The 18,533-nt window shown below is 37.1% G+C and overlaps 1 protein-coding gene across 2 annotated transcripts in view; it reads right to left on the reverse strand.

The window, feature by feature from the left end:
* Nucleotides 1-970: 970 nt before the first annotated feature.
* LOC147357688 (uncharacterized) overlaps nt 971-18,533 on the reverse strand; it is a 35,523-nt gene continuing 17,960 nt past the window's right edge. For both annotated transcript variants that reach the window (XR_015141528.1, XM_086338373.1), the window contains one exon: nt 971-3,289. Coding sequence is in view for 1 of the 2 variants with exons in the window: in XM_086338373.1 (XP_086194499.1) it covers nt 3,112-3,289 (178 nt within the window). In the remaining variant the exon portion in view is untranslated. The remainder of the gene's footprint in view (nt 3,290-18,533) is intronic.

The raw sequence follows: 18,533 nt of genomic DNA on the forward strand, positions 1-18,533 counted from the left end.
AATTAATATCCAAATAAGAAATTAATAGCAAAGATACTTTTAAAATCCTATGTGTTTGGAAATTAAATGTCCACTTTTAAATGATGGATGTATCTAAGAAGCCGTAACAAGGAAAATTAGAAAATATTTGTAACAGAATAAAAATGAAAAGAGAATTTACCAGAATTTGTTGCATGCAGCTGAAGTTGCTCAGCACAACTAAATACAATTTGGAATCTTGAATAGGTATGAAAATGAATAATGGACACTAACATAAAATTTTGTGAAATTTGAATAAAATTCACTTAAGTTAATAATACTGTATCACATGTTAATTCCCTGTTTTATTTTACAATGTAGTATTTCTTCATATTTTCAAAATTAGGTTAGAAGTTTCAGGCCTCATTTTTTTTTAATCTCTAATAAGCTTTCTAGGCTTTTAACAGTAATAGAAAGAAAGAAAGAAAGTGGAGTCAGTCAGTTGTGTCCGACTCTTTGCGACCCCATGGACTGTAGCCTACCAGGCTCCTCTGTCCATGGGATTTTCCAGGCAATAGTACTGCAGTGGGTAAAATACATGGAAATATATCAAAGTTTTGAATGAATATAAGTTAGAAATCTAGCATTCTATTCATACTAAGTCACATAAGTGGAACCAAAATGTCAAAATTTTTATCTAGGCAAAAACTCATATGTTTTCTAAAAATACATATTTTATATTATATTATACATACTATTTTTATATATGTATACAAAAGCTTTTCTACTACTCTTGATAAAGGCTAGAGAAAGAACAACAACAACAACAAGAGATGGAGAAATTAGAAAACATAAACTAAATGAATTGGGAGCACTGAATACGAAATAGAAGTGAAACAAACTAGATAAAAGTAAAAGATCATCATATAGTCCAATTGCTTTTAAACATGGCTGCTCATTAGGAACATATCTGGAGCTTTGGAGGGGAAAAAAAGCAATACATGGGCATTTGTATTTTTTTTTAATTCCAAGATAATTCTGATATGCATCTGGATTTTAAAAAGTGGTTATAAGTTTTTCTATTAAATGGTAGTTTTAGTCATATAGAATACTATTCTTTTCTGTTGACTAATCATGATACCATGCTATTAAGTGAATAATAGTTACATAATCACAATAGTAAAAGATTTTTACAATAGTAAAAATTTATCAGTTTTCACAATCAATAGCTGGACAAAAAGTAAGATAATTATAATTGCAAGCCATAATGGAAACATGATTGATCTAATAATATAATTACATACAACTTGGGGGGTTAAGTAGAGTTATGTGGTATGTGGAAGTGCATGCATGAATGTATTTTCATTCACTCAGCCAGTCTATATCTTTTGGTTGGTGCATTTAATCCATTTACATTTAAGGTAATTATCGATATCCATTGTCTTAATTGTTTTGGATTTATTTTGTGTCGGTCTTTTCCTTCTCTTGTGTTTCCTGCCTAGAGAAGTTCTTTTAGCATTTGTTGTAAAGCTGGTTTGGTGGTGCTGAATTCTCTTAACGTCTCTTTGTCTGGAAAGGTTTTGATTTCTCCATCAAATCTGAAGGAGAGTTTTGCTGGGTAGAGTATTCTTGGTTGTAGGTTCTTCCCTGTCATCACTGTAAATATATCATGCCATTCTCTTCTGGCTTGTAGAGTTTCTGTTGAGAAGTCAGTTGATAACCTTATGGGAGCTCCCTTGTATGTTATTTGTTGTTTTTCCCTTGCTGCTTTTAGTATTTTATCTTTGTCTTTAATTTTCATCAGTTTGATTACTATGTGTCTTGGTGTGTCCCTCCTTGGGTTTATCCTGCCTGGGACTCTGTATGCTTCCCGGATGATTATTTCCTTTGCCACATTAAGGAAGTTTTCAGCTATTATCTCTTCAAATATTTTCTCAGGTCCATTCTCTCTCTCTTCTCCTTCTGGGACACCTATAATGCGAATATTGGTGCATTTAACGTTGTCCCACAGGTCTCTTAAGCTGTCTTCATTCCTTTTCATTCTTTTTTCTATATTCTCTTTTGCAGCAGTGATTTCCACCATTCTGTATTCCAGGTCACTTATCCGTTCTTTTGCCTCAGTTATTCTGCTACTGATTCCTTCAAGTGTATTGTTCATCTCTGTTTGTTTGTACTTTAGTTCTTCTAGGTCTTTGGTAAACATTTCTTGCATCTTCTCCATTCTTTTTCCAAGATCCTGGATCATCTTCACTATCATTATTCTGAATTCCTTTTCTGGAATGTTGCCTATTTCCACTTCATTTAGTTGTTTTTCTGGGGTTTTATCTTCTCCCTTCATCTGGAACGTAACCCTATGCTTTTTCATTCTGATTAACTTTCTGTGATGTGGTTTTTGTTCTAACTCTTGTGGGATTGTAGTTCTTCTTGTTTCTTCTGTGGCCCTCTGGTAGATAAGGCTAAGAGGCTTATGTAAGCTTTCTGATGGTAGAGACTGGCTATTGGAAAAACTGGGAACTTTTTCTTGTGAGCAGGTGCTCAGTAAAACTTTAATCCAGTTATCTGCTGATGGGTAGGATTGTGCTCCCTCCTCTTAGTTATTTGGCTTGAGGTGATCCAGTCCTGCCTGAGGTCTACTGGGGCTCTATGGTAGAAATAATGGTGACCTCTGAGAGAGCTTATGCCAAGGGTACTTTACAGGACTTTGCTGCTGCCAGTGCCTCCATCCCTGTGGTGAGCCCCTCTACAGGAAATACCCGCCCCAACACTAGCAGGTAGGTCTAGTTCAATCTCTTATGTGGTCTCTGCTCCTTTCCCCTGGGTCTTAGTGCATGAAAAGCTTTGTTTGTGCCCTCCAAGAATGGAGTCTCTGCTTCCCCCAGTCCTGTGAAAGTCTGTAAATCAAATCCCACTGGCCTTCAAAGTCAGACTCCTTGGGGATTCCCAGTCCCTTTCCCAGCCTGGGAAGGGTGATGTGGGGCCCAGAACCTTCACAATAGTGGGAGAATTTCTTTGGTTATTATTGTTCTCCAATTTTTGGGTTGCCCACCTGGTGGGTATGGGATTTTGATTTTATTGTGACTTCTTCTTTGTCACAAGATGGAGGTATCTTTATCTTTCTTTGGTGGGTTCCAGCATCCTCCTGTAAATAGTTGCTCAACAGCTAGTTGCAATTTTGGTGTTCTCACCAGAGGAGCTGAGTGCACATTCTTCTACTCCACGATCTTGAACCAATCTCCAACAAGTAATGTGTCTTATCTGGATTTCCAATTTTCCAAGAGTTCCAAGGGTGCTTCTCCAGCGCAGTGCTGACAAATATTCAAATACCGGCTCTCTAAAAAATAAATTATGTCTATAAGTTTAAGTTGTATTAATACAAGGGATGTATAGCACAAAATTTACAAATAATAAATATTCTGTAACCTTTCTTGAATTCCATACCCAATTTATCTTCAAGGATGCTTTTATTGATTATTGTTGAACTCTTGTATTGACAGTCAAAATATACTTTAAACTGATGAAAGGGTATAGCATAATTTTGACATGAGTGTGTGGTATTTTCTTTATATAATAAGATAAAAGTGAAACAGTAAAGACGTATCTTAGAAATCACTCATTTATCAATGACATGAGTAACTTCTTTGCAGAATTAGATAACATATTGTTAAAATATTGTTAAATATTGAAAGACTGTTGTTAAATTGTTAAAATATTGAAAGACTATTACCTCAACTTTTCATGCTATTTACAATGTACCAGCTACCAATCTGACACATTTTTTAAGTTTAATCATCATTTTTTAATATAAATTTATTTATTTTAATTGGAGGCTAATTATTTTACAATATTGTATTGGTTTTGCCATACATCAACAATGAGTCCACCACAGGTGTACACGTGTTCCCCATCCTGAACCCCCCTCCCATCTCCCTCCCCATACCATCCCTCTGGGTCATCCCAGTGCACCAGCCCCGAGCATCCTGTATCATGCATCAAACCTGGACTGGTGATTCACTTCACATATGATAATATACATGTTTCAATGCCACTCTCCCAAATCATCCCACCCTTGCCCTCTCCCACAGAGTCCAAAAGACTGTTCTATACATCTGTGTCTCTTTTGCTGTCTTGCATACAGGGTTATCATTACCATCTTTCTAAATTCCATATATATGCATTAGTATACTGAATTAGTGTTTTTCTTTCTGGCTTATTTCACTCTCTATAATAGGCTCCAGTTTCATCCACCTAATTAGAACTGATTCAAATGTATTCTTTTTACTGGCTGAGTAATACTCCATTGTGTATATGTACCACAGCTTTCTTATCCATTTGTCTGCTGATAGACATCTAGGTTGATTCCATGTCCTGGCTATTATAAACAGTGCTGCGATGAACATTGGGGTACACGTGTCTCTTTCAATTCTGGTTTCCTCAGTGTGTATGCCCAGCAGTGGGATTGCTGGGTTGTATGGCAGTTCTATTTCTAGTTTTTTAAGGAATCTCCACACTGTTCTCCATAGTGGCTGTACTAGTTTGCATTCCCACCAACAGTGTAAGAGGGTTCCCTTTTCTCCACACCATCTCCAGCATTTATTGCTTGTATACTTTTGGATAGCAGCCAAACATAAACTTTTAAGTTTAATCATCATTTTTAACATTTTCTCCATTCTTTCTTAAGTCTAGGTAATCAATAAAACAATAAACAAGGTCCTGACTAGTAATTTATCTGTTAATATCTGTGATGTAAATTCTCTTACCATGGTCATGTTTGTACTACCATTGTAACATCAATGAATGAACATTGAGAAAAGATGTTCACCACACACTATTACAGAAACAATGGACATAAATAATCTTAAGACCATAAATAATAGCAATGTGTAGTAAAGTACTTACGAATCAATGAGTTTTGAGTATTTATTACCTTTTTAAAAATATAACTTAATTTTTAGTTTATATAAGTTAATTCTAATATTAGCTCAGTGATGTTTAATAAATGGCTCAACATTTCTGGGAAGAACTTTCAATACTCTCAGGGGCCATATGACTCCATTTCAGAACACCACTACCTACTGGTTTAATATAATAGTCTAACAGTCCAAAAATCTCAGAACATTCTGGAAGAACATTACATAGCCAGATAATATCACTACCTGCACCCAAATTCTTCTCTTTGTCTTTCCCTGCCCTGGGGACAACAATTTATAAATGATAATCTGTAGAACTAGAACTAGATTTAGTTTGTTACTTAACCCTAAATCCCACACACTTGAATCCTGCTCTCTAGTTTACCATTTAGCATTACTATAAATTTGTGGGGAAGGCTTGAAGGAAAACAAAATTAAAACATCTACTTAGAAAGTGATAGTTCCTCCCTTTATGTATTTACATTTATACAGAAACACCAATATTTCTTTTATATCTCATGATGTTCACCTATGGTCCAAATTAATAATCAGCCCATAGTTGAATCCACACCTTCTTTTTTAAGACAGTGAGGCAAGAGAGCAAAAAAACATGCAGAGGAAGTCTTCTACTAGACCCATACTGATGAATCAAAGACAACTAAAGGACCTCAGATTTTATGTTCCATGCCCTATATTACTTTGCATGCATGCATACACACACACACACACACACATGCATAGCCACACACATTTATGTTCAGTCCCACATAGTCACAACTAGCATCTAGGCCAAAGCTACATCAGCTTGATTACTGTCTGCCCTCAGGCTTCCAGAAGCTTCATTTCTCCACCCAGGTTGAGCTGTGGGTCTGACCAACAGCACTGAGTATGAGGTCTCCTGCAGTTTCAAGTGTGGCTCCACGAGTGCCTGCAAGGCTTGTGAGTGGGGGATCCTGCCTCAGACTAAAGCCTCAGTCATAAAAAAAAAACTTAAATAAAGCCTCAGTCATAAATCTCCCCAACTTGAGGCCCAGATACTTCCATTACTGAGATTCTTGCTCTCCCCTCACTTCTGGTTCCCTTGGGGAGGGTCCTAGTGACAGGGAAAAGAGTATGCAGGAAACCTGGATAGACTTGCACCTTACCCAGAAAATGAGGGACTAACTCAAGACCAAACCCTGAAAAATCAGGTAAAGTCAAAAGTTGTCCCCATGCATAATTAAATTTCCAATATAATATAAATTTCCAAAATTCCAATTTTCAAATGGCTTTCTACTGAAAACTCTCTAAAGAAAGAAACTTTGTAATTCCTTTAAGCAGCCTATCTTTTCATTATCTGACCTCTTTCCTTTCCAGCTTGTGAGAAAGTTCTGCTGTCTCTTGGAGGGCCTTTTGGAAGGTGCTGTGATGGCTCCCTCTGCTTTGGTACATCTCCAAGTTTAGGACAGCATCATCTTTTCTGTCAGCATCTATACACAGAAAGTTATGAAGATGAGAGACCAGCACAAAAAGTACTGATAACCAGGCAGGCTGCATCCTATGATGGAGATAACATATCAGCATGATAGTGACTGATATGTCCAAAGATATAAGAGATGTAAAAGATCCAGAAACTACCAGTTTTATTATTCAATATCCTGTGGCCATCCCCACATAATATAAGCTAGAAGGAATCTAAAAGATCATGTGGTTCCCATTTTTGTATTGAATAGAAGGTAAATCTAAGACAGTGAATAGTGTCTTGGCAAAGACCTCACAGGAGGCCAAAACAGAACTAGAATAAAAGGTCAGGATCCTAGACCTACCCCTCCACACCACAGGTCATTTCTGCTCTCCATATATGAAACTGCACGTATTCTGATGGTGTCATCTGCTAGGGAATGAATGGCTTCTTGGCTTATAGACAAAAGGCCATCAGTGCTTAGGCATGAGCTATGGCTGATCATGCCTGCATGTTCAGCCTTCTCAGGTCCACTCTCCTGGGGACTTCAGAAATCTAAGAAAATCTGACTGTGCTGAGCAAAGATGGAGACCTCAGCAGACACACAAAGACAGTGTGTCTCTGTTCTTCGTGCCTTATAAGTAAGTCACTTAGCAACTAGTGCCAGGCTCTTTGCTTGGCTAGGGATTGGGGACCTAGTGATGCCCAAATTCTAGCTAAAGGGATCCTCAAGAATTTTCTCTGACAGGTAAGACAAGTATCTCCTCAAAGGAACTTTCTCATTCTGGCTCCAAAAGTGACTTAGAGAATTCAGGAACCTCATGTCCCCTCATTTAGTTGTCAAAGATGATTCTTGAGTTTATGGCAAAATAAGGAGCACTAGGAATCTATCTAGCCAAAAACTGTACTGGTGGAGTCTATCTGATGTAACCATCTTGGAACTCTGAAGGCTACCAAAGCCTTGCAAATTCCTGGGGGAATTTTAGATGGTAAATTGTAGTTAATTTCGGTCAATTCAGATCTTGGTAAGGGATAGTAGCTACTCATCCCCTATACTCATCCTCATAGCAGACAACTTTACACATGTTCCTAGAGCAGTTTGCATGGGTTTGTGGGTGTCACAGTGGATGCCATCAGCAATCAGATTGCTGCTTCTGACAAGATTACATAATAAAAGGCCAATAGCCATTGTTGTAGCACATTGTTGTAAGTTTCTCTCACTCTGGCGAAATGACTTTCATGAAATGTAAACAACGAGAGCCCTTTTTGATCTCTCCCTCTCTCCTGTTTTCCCCCTTTTGGAAGCCAGATATTAAAATTTAGGACATTTAAAAATAGATACATATATGGAAAAATTAGAAAGTCACTGTGTATGCCCAGAAAAAGACACAGGTTCATAAAAGACCTGAAAGATGTTAAGTTTACATCTCAGCTGATCTTTGCCACAGAGAAAGCATATTACACCAAGATAAATAAATAAACAGGAGCAAAAAAAACAACAACAACATTATTTTTCCTGGAGAAAGGAAAGAATTTTATTTCCAGAATTATCACATTATTATATATAAATATCCAGGGTTCAACAAAAAGTCACATGGCATGCAAAGAGATTGTAAAGATGGTCCATTCAAAGGAAAAAAGTGAACCAGAAACTGTCCATGAAAAAGAACTAATGACAGATACACTTGACAGAAGTTTTGAAACAATCTTAAAGATACTCAAAGAACTTGAAGAAGATGCAGAGAAAGTCAATAAAAGGACATATGAACATAATGGAAATATCAATAAAGAGAGAGAAAAACTTAAAAGGAAAGGGAAAAGAAATTCTGGAGTTAAAAGGTTAAATAATTGAAATGAAAAATTCATTAGAGGAATTTAAAAGTAGATTTGAGCAAACAGAAGAATCAGTGAGCATACCCACCTAATGACAGATCATCAACAATATTAAGTAAAAACTGACAGAATTAAAGGGTGAAATAGATACTTCTACATTAATTGAATACCATGCTCTCAATACAGATAGGACAACCAAACAGAAGTTAAATCAGGAAATTGAGGACTTAAATAACACAACAAACCAGCTAGATCTCACAGACAACTACAGAACACTCAACCAAAAAACAATGGCATTTGCATGTGGGATGTTTTTCAGTACAAACTACATGTTAGGCCGCCAATTCAATCTCAGTAACCTGTAAAAGATAGATATCATACAAAGTAATTCCTCCAATCACAACAAAATCAAATGAGAAGTCAAAATTACACAACATAATTTTAATCAAGCAATGGATCAAAATAGAAACCACGAGGGAAATTAAAAGATAATTATAGATCAATGAAAATGAAACACACTAAACCAGAACTTATTGGATACAGTGAAAGCAGTGCTAACAGAGAAATGTATAGCTGTAAATGCATACATTAGAAAATAATAAACTGTACACCTGAAACTAACATGATGTTATAAATCAACTCTACTTCAATTTTTAAAAAAAGAACAGAAAAAAGATACAGAATGATATTAGCATTAGGGCAGCATGAGACATTCCTCTTTTCTCTCCCCATTTTAAAACAACCTATTAGACATCCATCCACAGATGAAAGTGCTTCCACAGGAGGTATGGGAAACAGCACCAGATGCTAACTTGCCCACAGGTGCATTAGAAACTAGGCATTGGATCTCAGAAGGTAAAGATTTCAAACTCCGTAAAGTTGCCCCACCCTCTCTTGCTGTGGCCAGGATAAAAACCTGGAAAGTACTAACCTGGGCAGATAATCACAACAAAGAAAGAACCTGTGAAAGTCTAGCCTGCCTGCGAGGAAATTCCAGAACACCACTGGAGTGGGACATCTTTTTTTTGGGGGGGGGGGGGAGTTAGTTCTAAAAGGTCTTGTAGGTCTTCATAGAACCGTTCAACTTCAGCTTCTTCAGCGTTACTGGTTGGGGCATAGACTTGGATTACTGTGATATTGAATGGTTTGCCTTGGAAACGAACAGAGATCATTCTGTTGTTTTTGAGATTGCATCCAAGTACTGCATTTCAGACTCTTTTGTTGACCATGATGGCCACTCCATTTCTTCTGAGGGATTCCTGCCCACAGTAGTAGATATAATGGTCATCTGAGTTAAATTCACCCATTCCAGTCCATTTCAGTTCGCTGATTCCTAGAATATCGACATTCACTCTTGCCATCTCTTGTTTGACCACTTCCAATTTGCCTTGATTCATGGACCTGACATTCCAGGTTCCTATGCAATATTGCTCTTTACAGCATTGGACCTTGCTTCTATCACCAGTCACATCCACAGCTGGGTATTCTTTTTGCTTTGGCTCCATCCCTTCATTCTTTCTGGAGTTATTCCAAATCCTGAAAGATGATGCTGTGAAAGTGTTGCACTCAATATGCCAGCAAATTTGGAAAACTCAGCAGTGGCCAAAGGACTAGAAAAGGTCAGTTTTCATTCCAATCCCAAAGAAAGGCAATGCCAAAGAATGCTCAAACTACCACACAATTGCACTCATCTCACACACTAGTTGGAGAAGGCAATGGCACCACACTCTAGTACTCTTGCCTGGAAAATCCCATGGATAGAGGAGTCTGGTAGGCTGTAGTCCATGGGGTCGCTAAGAGTCGGACATGACTGAGCGACTTCCTTTCACTTTTCACTTTCCTGCATTGGAGAAGGAAATGGCAACCCACTCCAGTGTTCTTGCCTGGAGAACTCCAGGGACGGGGGAGCCTGGTGAGCTTCTGTCTATGGGGTCGCACAGGGTCGGACATGACTCAAGCGACTTAGCAGTAGCAGCACACGCTAGTAAAGTAATGCTCAAAATTCTCTAAGCCAGGCTTCAGCAATATGTGAACCGTGAACTTCCTGATGTTCAAGCTGGTTTTAGAAAAGGCAGAGGAACCATAGATCAAATTGCCAACATCCGCTGGATCATAGAGAAAGCAAGAGAGTTCCAGAAAAGCATCTATTTCTGCTTTTGACTATGCCAAAGCCTTTGACTGTGTGGATCACAATAAACTGTGGAAAATTCTGAAAGAGATGGGAATACCAGACCACCTGACCTGCCTCTTGATAAACCTGTATGCAGGTCAGGAAGCAACAGTTAGAACTGGACATGGAACAACAGACTGGTTCCAAATAGGAAAAGGAGTACATCAAGGCTGTATATTGTCACCCTGTTTATTTAACTTATATGCAGAGGACATCATGAGAAACACTGGGCTGGAAGAAGCACAAGCTGGAATCAAGATTGCTGGGAGAAATATCAATAACATCAGATATGCAGATGACACCACCCTTATGGCAGAAAGTGAAGAGGAACTCAAAAGCCTCTTGATGAAAGTGAAAGTGGAGAGTGAAAAAGTTGGCTTAAAGCTCAACATTCAGAAAACGAAGATCATGGCATCTGGTCCCATCACTTCATGGGAAATAGATGGGGAAACAGTGGAAACAGTGTCAAACTTTATTTTTCTGGGCTCCAAAATCACTGCAGATGGCGACTGCAGCCATGAAATTAAAAGACGCTTACTCCTTGGAAGGAAAGTTATGACCAACCTAGACAGCATATTCAAAAGCAGAGACATTACTTTGCCACCAAAGGTTCATCTAGTCAAGGCTATGGTTTTTCCTGTGGTCATGTATGGATGTGAGAGTTGGACTGTGAAGAAGGGTGAGTGCCGAAGAATTGATGCTTTTGAAGTGTGGTGTTGGAGAAGACTCTTGAGAGTCCCTTGGACTGCAAGGAGATCCATCCAGTCCATTCTGGACATCAGCCCTGGGATTTCTCTGGAAGGAATGATGCTAAAGCTGAAACTCCAGTACTTTGGCCACCTCATGCGAAGAGTTGACTCATTGGAAAAGACTCTGATGCTGGGAGGGATTGGGGGCAGGAGGAGAAGGGGACGACAGAGGATGAGATGGCTGGATGGCATCACTGACTTGATGGATGTGAGTCTCAGTGAACTCTGGGAGTTGGTGATGGACAGGGAGGCCTGGCGTGCTGCAATTCATGGGGTCACAAAGAGTCAGACACGACTGAGTGACTGATCTGATCTCATCTGATTGGAGTGGGAAGGATACCAGTTTGGTTGCATTGGAAAGGCAAAAAGCCCACTAGACCCCTACCCCCCACAACCCAGGGTGACACTGCACAAGGCTATGCTATCCACAGGGAGCAACTTCTCCCGCAGAGGAAGTGGAAGTTGGTATATTCCTGGCTACCTCAGTTGTGTGGGTCACTGCTGGAGAAATCCATTTATTTCCAGCAGCATCCAGACTTTTGAGGTGAGACCTCCATGACTGAAGGGAAGGAGGACAAAGATTAAGAAGTAGGTAAGAACATCAAAGAGACACAGGTCCTGCTGACTGCTTCAAGACTTCAGTAGGAAGTGTTCTCACAAGCTTCTGGGAATACTGTCACCCAAAGATATCTCCATTTGCGAAAATCAAGGAAATATATCATCCTCCAAAGATATCAATAATTCTCTAACAACTGAGCTCAAAAGTGTGGAATAGCATGATCTAGCTAATAAGGAATTCAAAATAGCTGTTTTGAAGTAATTCAACAAGCTAGAATAAAACTCAGTAAGACAATTCAATGAAATCTTGAAAAATATATATATGATCAAGTTGATTTTTTTCAAAGAGATAGAAATCCATAAAAAAGAAGCAAATAGAAATTCTGGAGCTGAATAATTCAAGAATTGAGATGAAGAATGCAATAGAGAGCATCTGTAGTAAAGTAGAGCAGATGGAAGACAGAAAAATTAGTTTACAGCTTGAAATAACACAGAAAAAAACAAAGGTAAAAAGAAAGACTACATAATCAATGAGAATCCATCCAAAGGACAAATATAAAAATAATCAGGGTCCCAGAAGAAAAAAGACAAAGGCAAGAAAGTTTATTTAAAGAAGTAATAGCTGAGAAATTCCCAAACCTGGAGAAAGACTTGGACATCCAAGTTCATGAAGCTAATAGACCACCCTATATTGTCAGTGCCAAAAGATACATTATAATGAAACTGAAAAATCAAAGATAAAGAAAGAACCCTCAATGTAGCTGGGGGGAAAAAAGAATGTAACCTACAAAGGAACCCCTATTAGGTACCAGTAGATTTCTTGGCAGAAACTCTATAGGCCGAGAGAGAGTGGAATGACATATTCAAAGAACTTAAAAATTGCCAACCAAAATACTCTGTTCCCAAAGTTATCCTTCAGGTATGAAGACTTTCCCAGACAAATGAAAGCGAAGGAAGTTCATCATCACTAGACTTGCCTTGCAAGAAATGCTAAAAGGAGCTCTCAAAGCTGAAATGAAAAGACAAAAATCAGTGACATGAAAACATGAAAGTATACAACACACTGGTATAAATGAAAAAAATATGCAGATTTAGAAAATATGAATTCTGTAACAGGATAGTGTGTTAACCACTTAATATAGCATGAAGGATAAAGATTATTAAAATAACTGTAGCAACTATAATTTGTTAATGAATGCACAATGTAAAGGAGGTAAATCGTAACATCAAAAATCTAAAAGGGAGAAGTAAAAGGGTAGACTCTTTGAAGGAAAATGAAGATAAGTTGCTATCAGCATACAATGGACTGTTTTATCTGTGAGATGTCATGTTAGCCTCATGGTAACAACAAAGCAAAAAAACCTAGAGTGAATTCACAAAAGAAAAAAGAGGGGAAACAGAGCACCCCAAAATGAAAAATCACCAATTTACAAAGGCAGGCAGAAATAGAGGGAAAAAAGAACAGTGCAAATATAAAACAACCAGAAAGCAATCAATAATATGGCATTACTAAGTCCCTTCATAGCAAGAATTGCCTAAATAGAAAATGACTGAATTCTGCAATCAAAAGGTAAAGAGTGGCTAAAGGGGTAAAAAAGAAGATCCAACAATATGCCGTCTATAAGAGATCACTTAAGCACTAAAGACACACACAGCCTCAACGTAAAGAGATGGAAAAAGATACTCCATGAGAGTGAAAACCAAAAGAACCAGGCTTATATCAGACAAAACAGACTAAGTGAAAATGCAGCAAGAGACAAAGAAGGTCATTATATAACAATAAGAGGATCAATTCATCAGGAAGATAAAACAACTGTAAATATATACAAACCCAACATCAGAGCATTTAAATATATTAAGCAAATACTAACAGATCTGATGTGCTTGACATGATTAGTCACTCAGTCATGTCCAACAATTTGCAACCCCGTGGACTGTAGCCCACAAAGTTCCTCTGTCCGTGAGATTCTGCAGGCAAGAATACTGGAGTGGGTAGCCCTTTCCTTCTCTAGGGGACCTTCCCAACCCAGGGATTGAACCCAGGTCTCTTGCATTGCAGGCAGTTCTTTACCATCTGAGCCACCAGGGAAGCCCAACAAATCTGAAGCCAGAAATAAACAATACAAAAATAGTAAGGGACTTCATAGCCCACTTTCAGCAATAGATAGATAATCTAGACAAAATCAAGGTAACTATGGATTTTTTTTAATTGAAGGATAATTTCTTTATAGCGTTGCCATACATCAATGAGAATTAGTCATATATATATATATATATATATATACACACACACATATCTGTATATATATATATATATATATATATATATCTCCCCTCCCTCTTGAGCCCCCCACTTCCCTCCATTCCACCCCTCTAGGTTGTCACAGAGCGCCAGGCTGGGCTCCCTGTGTTATACAGCAGCTTCCTGCAAGTTATCTATCTTACACTTGATAGTGTATATATGTCAGTGCTACTTCCTTGATTTGTCCTACCCTCTCCCTCCCCTGCTGTGTCCACCAGATCTGCATCTCTGTTTCTTCTCTGTAAATAGGTTCACCAGGACTATTTTTCTAGATTCCATATATATGTATTAATATAAGGTATTTGTTTTTCTCTTTCTGACTTACTTCACACATATAACAGGCTCTAGTTTCATCTATCTCACTAGCACTGACTCAAATTCATGTAACATTTCATTGTATATCCGTACCACAACTTTTTTATCCATTCATCTGTCAATGGACATCTAGGTTGCTCCCATGTCCTGGTTATTTTTAATAGTCCTGCAGTGAACCCTGGAATGCAAGTGTCTTTTTGAATTGTGGTGTTCTTGGGGTATATGCCCAGCAGTGAGATTGACGGGTCATCCATACATTAGACCAAATGTACCTAACATATATCTATAGAACATTCCATTCAACAACAGCAGAATATACATTTTTTTCAAATGCACACAGAACTTTCTCCAGGATATATCATATTATAGGACAGAAAACAAGTCTTAGCAAATTTAAGAACATGACAATCATACTAAGAATCTTTTCTAACCACCATAGTAAAAAATTAGAAATCAACAATGGGTAGCTGGAAAATTTACAAATGTGTAGATACAAAAGAATACTCTCTGAACAAACAGTGAGTCAAAGAAGACACCAAAAGGGAAATAAAAAATATCTCGAGGGACTTCCCTGGCAGTCCAGTGGTTAAGACTCCACACTCCCACTGCAGGTTTTGACCCCTGGTCCAGGAACTAAGATCCCATATGCCACGTGGCACAGCCAAAAAAAATCTTGAAACAAATGAAAATGGAAACAAGATATACCAAAACCTATGAGATGCAGTAAAAGAAGTTCTGAAAGGGAGGTTTATAATAATAAATACATATATTAAAAAATTACATCTCTATTAACAACCTAACTTTACATCTCAAGGTACTAGAAAAAGAACATGTCAAGCCCAAAGCTAGCAAAATGAAGAAAATAGCACAGATCAGAGTGGAAATAAATGAAATAGACACCAGAAAAACAATTTAAAAAAATGAAAGAAACTAAGAGTTAATTTTTCCAAAAGATAAAACTGACATACTTTTAGTGAGTCAAAGAAAAAAGAAAGAAGACTCAAAATCAGAAATGAAGAGGAGACATTACAACTAATACTACAGAAATATATAGGATCACAGAAAACTGTGACAAGTAATTATATATCCCAAAGTTATATAACCTAGAAGAAATGAATAAATTCCTAGAAACATATGGCCTCCAAGAATTAATCATGAAGAAATAGAAAATTTGAACAAATGAGTAAAGAGATTGAATCAAGTAATCAAAAACCTTCCCAACACAGAAAACACCAGAACATCTAGCAACACTGGCAAATTCTACCAAACATTTGAAGAATTATTGCCAGTCCTTTTCAAACTCTTCCAGTAAATTTGAAGAGGAAGGAACACTCCCAAAACATTCTACAAAACCAGCACTACCCTGATATCATAGCCAGATAAGGACACTGCAAGAGAAAAAACTATAGATCAATATCCCTGATGAATATAGAGGCAAAAATTCTCAACAAAAAATTAGCAACCCAAATTGAAGTACACATTAAAAGGATTACACACCAAGTGGGATTTATCACTGGGCTAAAAGGATGTCTTAACATATACAAACCAATAAATGTGATATAATGCAGTAACAGAATAAAAGATAAAAATTACAAAATTATCTCAAAAGATACAGAAAAAGCATTTAACAAAATACAGCACCCTTTCATGATAAAAATTTACAACAGTTGGGCATAGAAGGAAAAAGCCTCAACAAAATAAGGGCCATATATGACAAACCCACAGTTAATATTATACTCAGTGGTAAAAAACTGTAACGTTTTCCTCTAAGCCAAGAATAAGACAAGGGTGCCTACTCTTATCATTCAAACTCAATGTAGTACCGGAATTCCTAGCCAGCACAATTAGGCAATATAAAGAAATACAAAGAAAAAAAAATTAGGCAATACAAAGAAACAAAAAATAAAAATGCTTTTTATTTTCCATTCAGAAAAAAGAATTATCTTATCTGCAAACAATATGAGCGCATGAGTAGAAAATCCCAAAGACTCAACCAATAAACCTTTGTCACTAATCAATGAATTTGGTAAAGTTGCAGGATATAAAAAAATCAACATACAGAAATCATTTGCAATGACACATCTGAAATGTTACAAAACAGGTCCCATTCATAGGGATTCCCTGGTGGCTCAGAAAGTAAAGAGTCTGCCTGCAATGTGGGAGACCCAAGTTCCATTCCTAGGTTAGAAAGATACCTTGGAGAAGGAAATACAATGCACTCCAGTATTCTTGCCTGGACAATCCCCTGGATGGAGAAGCCTAGGGGACTACAGTTCATGGAGTCCCAAGAGTAGGACATGACTGAGCAACTTCACTTTTCACTTTTTTCATCCCATTCATAATAGCATCATAAACAATAAAATACCTAGGAATAAATTTAACCAAGGAGGGGAAAGATCTGTATAACAAAAACTACAAGACTTTGTTGAATGAAATCAAAGGCAACACAATAGAAAGACATCCTGTGCTCATGGATCAGAAGAATTAATATTATTAAAATGTCCATACTACCCAAAACCACCTATAGATTCAATGCAATCCTTATCAAAGTTCCAATGGCATTTTTCACAGAAATGGTTTTTTTTAAACTTAAAATTTTTATGGCATCACAAAAGACTCCAAATAGCCAAAGCAGTCATGAGAAAGAACAAAGCCAGAGACATCATACTTCCTGATATTAAACTACATTACAAAGCTCTAGTAATACTGGCATTAAAAATAGACAAATACATGAGTGGAATGGAATAGAGACCAGAATGCAATCTTCACATAAACAGAGAACCAATATTTGACAAGAGTGCCAAGGACATCCAATGTGAAAATTCTCTTTAACAAATGGCATTGGGAAAACTGAGTAACCACAGGCAGAAAAATGAAACTGGACCCCTATCTTAAACCAATCACAAAAATTAACTTGAAAAGGGTAAAAGACTTAGGCTGGGCCTTGAAGGCAAGGACACTATGTTAAGTGAGATGTCATTAAAAGAAACACAAATACTATTGATATCACTTATATGTAGAAATCTGAAAAAGCCATACCCTTAAAAACAGAGTAAAATGGTGATTACCAGGGGCTGGATTGTGGAGGAATATAAGATGTTTAAGTGTACAAACTTGCAACTAGGAGCTAAAATGCTCGAGAGCTAATGTACGGAGTAGTGATTATAGACAACAATACTGTATTATAGACATCAGCCTAGCTTAAAAAAGAAATGACAATTATGTGGTAGAGGTGTTAGCTAACACTACAATGGCAGTCATATTGCAGTATATAAATGTATCAAATCAACATGTAGTATGCCTCAAACTTACACAATGGTGCATGTCAGGAATATCTAAATTTAAAAAAGAGAAATTTCTCAAATAATAAACTAATTCTACAACTCAAATAACTAAAAATAAGAACAAACTAGGGAGTTCCCTGGTAGCCCAGTGGTTGGGATTCTGGGCTTTCATTGCTGTGACCTGGATACAGTCCCTGGTTGGGGAACTGAGATATCCCACAAGCCGCACAGCACAGCCAAAAAAAAAACAAACAAACTAAATGCAAAGCTAGCATAGAAGAAATAAGATTAAAGAAGAGAAAGCTGAAATTACACAAAATGATAGAGAATAGAGAAAACTAATAAAACCAAAAGATGATTCTTTGAAAAGAGCAACGTAATTGACCAACCACTGGCCAAACAAGCTAAGAAAAAAAAGAGAGAGAAGACTCAAATTACTAAATCAGACATGAAAGTGAAGACACTGCTACCAATTTTACAGAAGTGAAAAAGATTGTAACAGGGTGTTATGAATAATTGTATGCCAACAGATTGGATAACAGATGAAATGAACAAATTCCTGGAAACATAAAATCTATAAGACTAAACCACAAAGAAATAGGAAATCTTAATATTCCTATAACTACTAAGGTGACTGAATCTTTTTTTAAATTTCAAAGTGATATTTGTACACTCACATTTGCAGCAGTATTACTCACAATACTGTGAGTAAATAACTCAAGTGTCCATTGATAGATGGATGGCTAAACAAAATATACTCAACACATGCAATGAAATATTATTCAATCTTAAAAAGGAAGGAAGTTCTAATATATGCTACCATGGATGAATCTTGAGAACATTATGCTAAGTGTATAAGCCAGTCACAAAAAGATGAATACTATATTGTATGATTTCACATATATGAGGTAATTAGAATAGTCAAATTCATAAAGACAAAGAACAGAATGATGTATTATCAAGGGCCAGGCATAAGGAGAAAGGGGGAATTTAGGGTTTAATGGGTACAGAATTTG

The sequence above is a fragment of the Bos grunniens genome, chromosome 15 (genome assembly GCF_055505025.1).
Source record: "Bos grunniens cultivar Pamir isolate PY7600 chromosome 15, Bosgru_T2T1.0, whole genome shotgun sequence".
NCBI classification, from domain to species: Eukaryota; Metazoa; Chordata; class Mammalia; order Artiodactyla; family Bovidae; genus Bos; species Bos grunniens.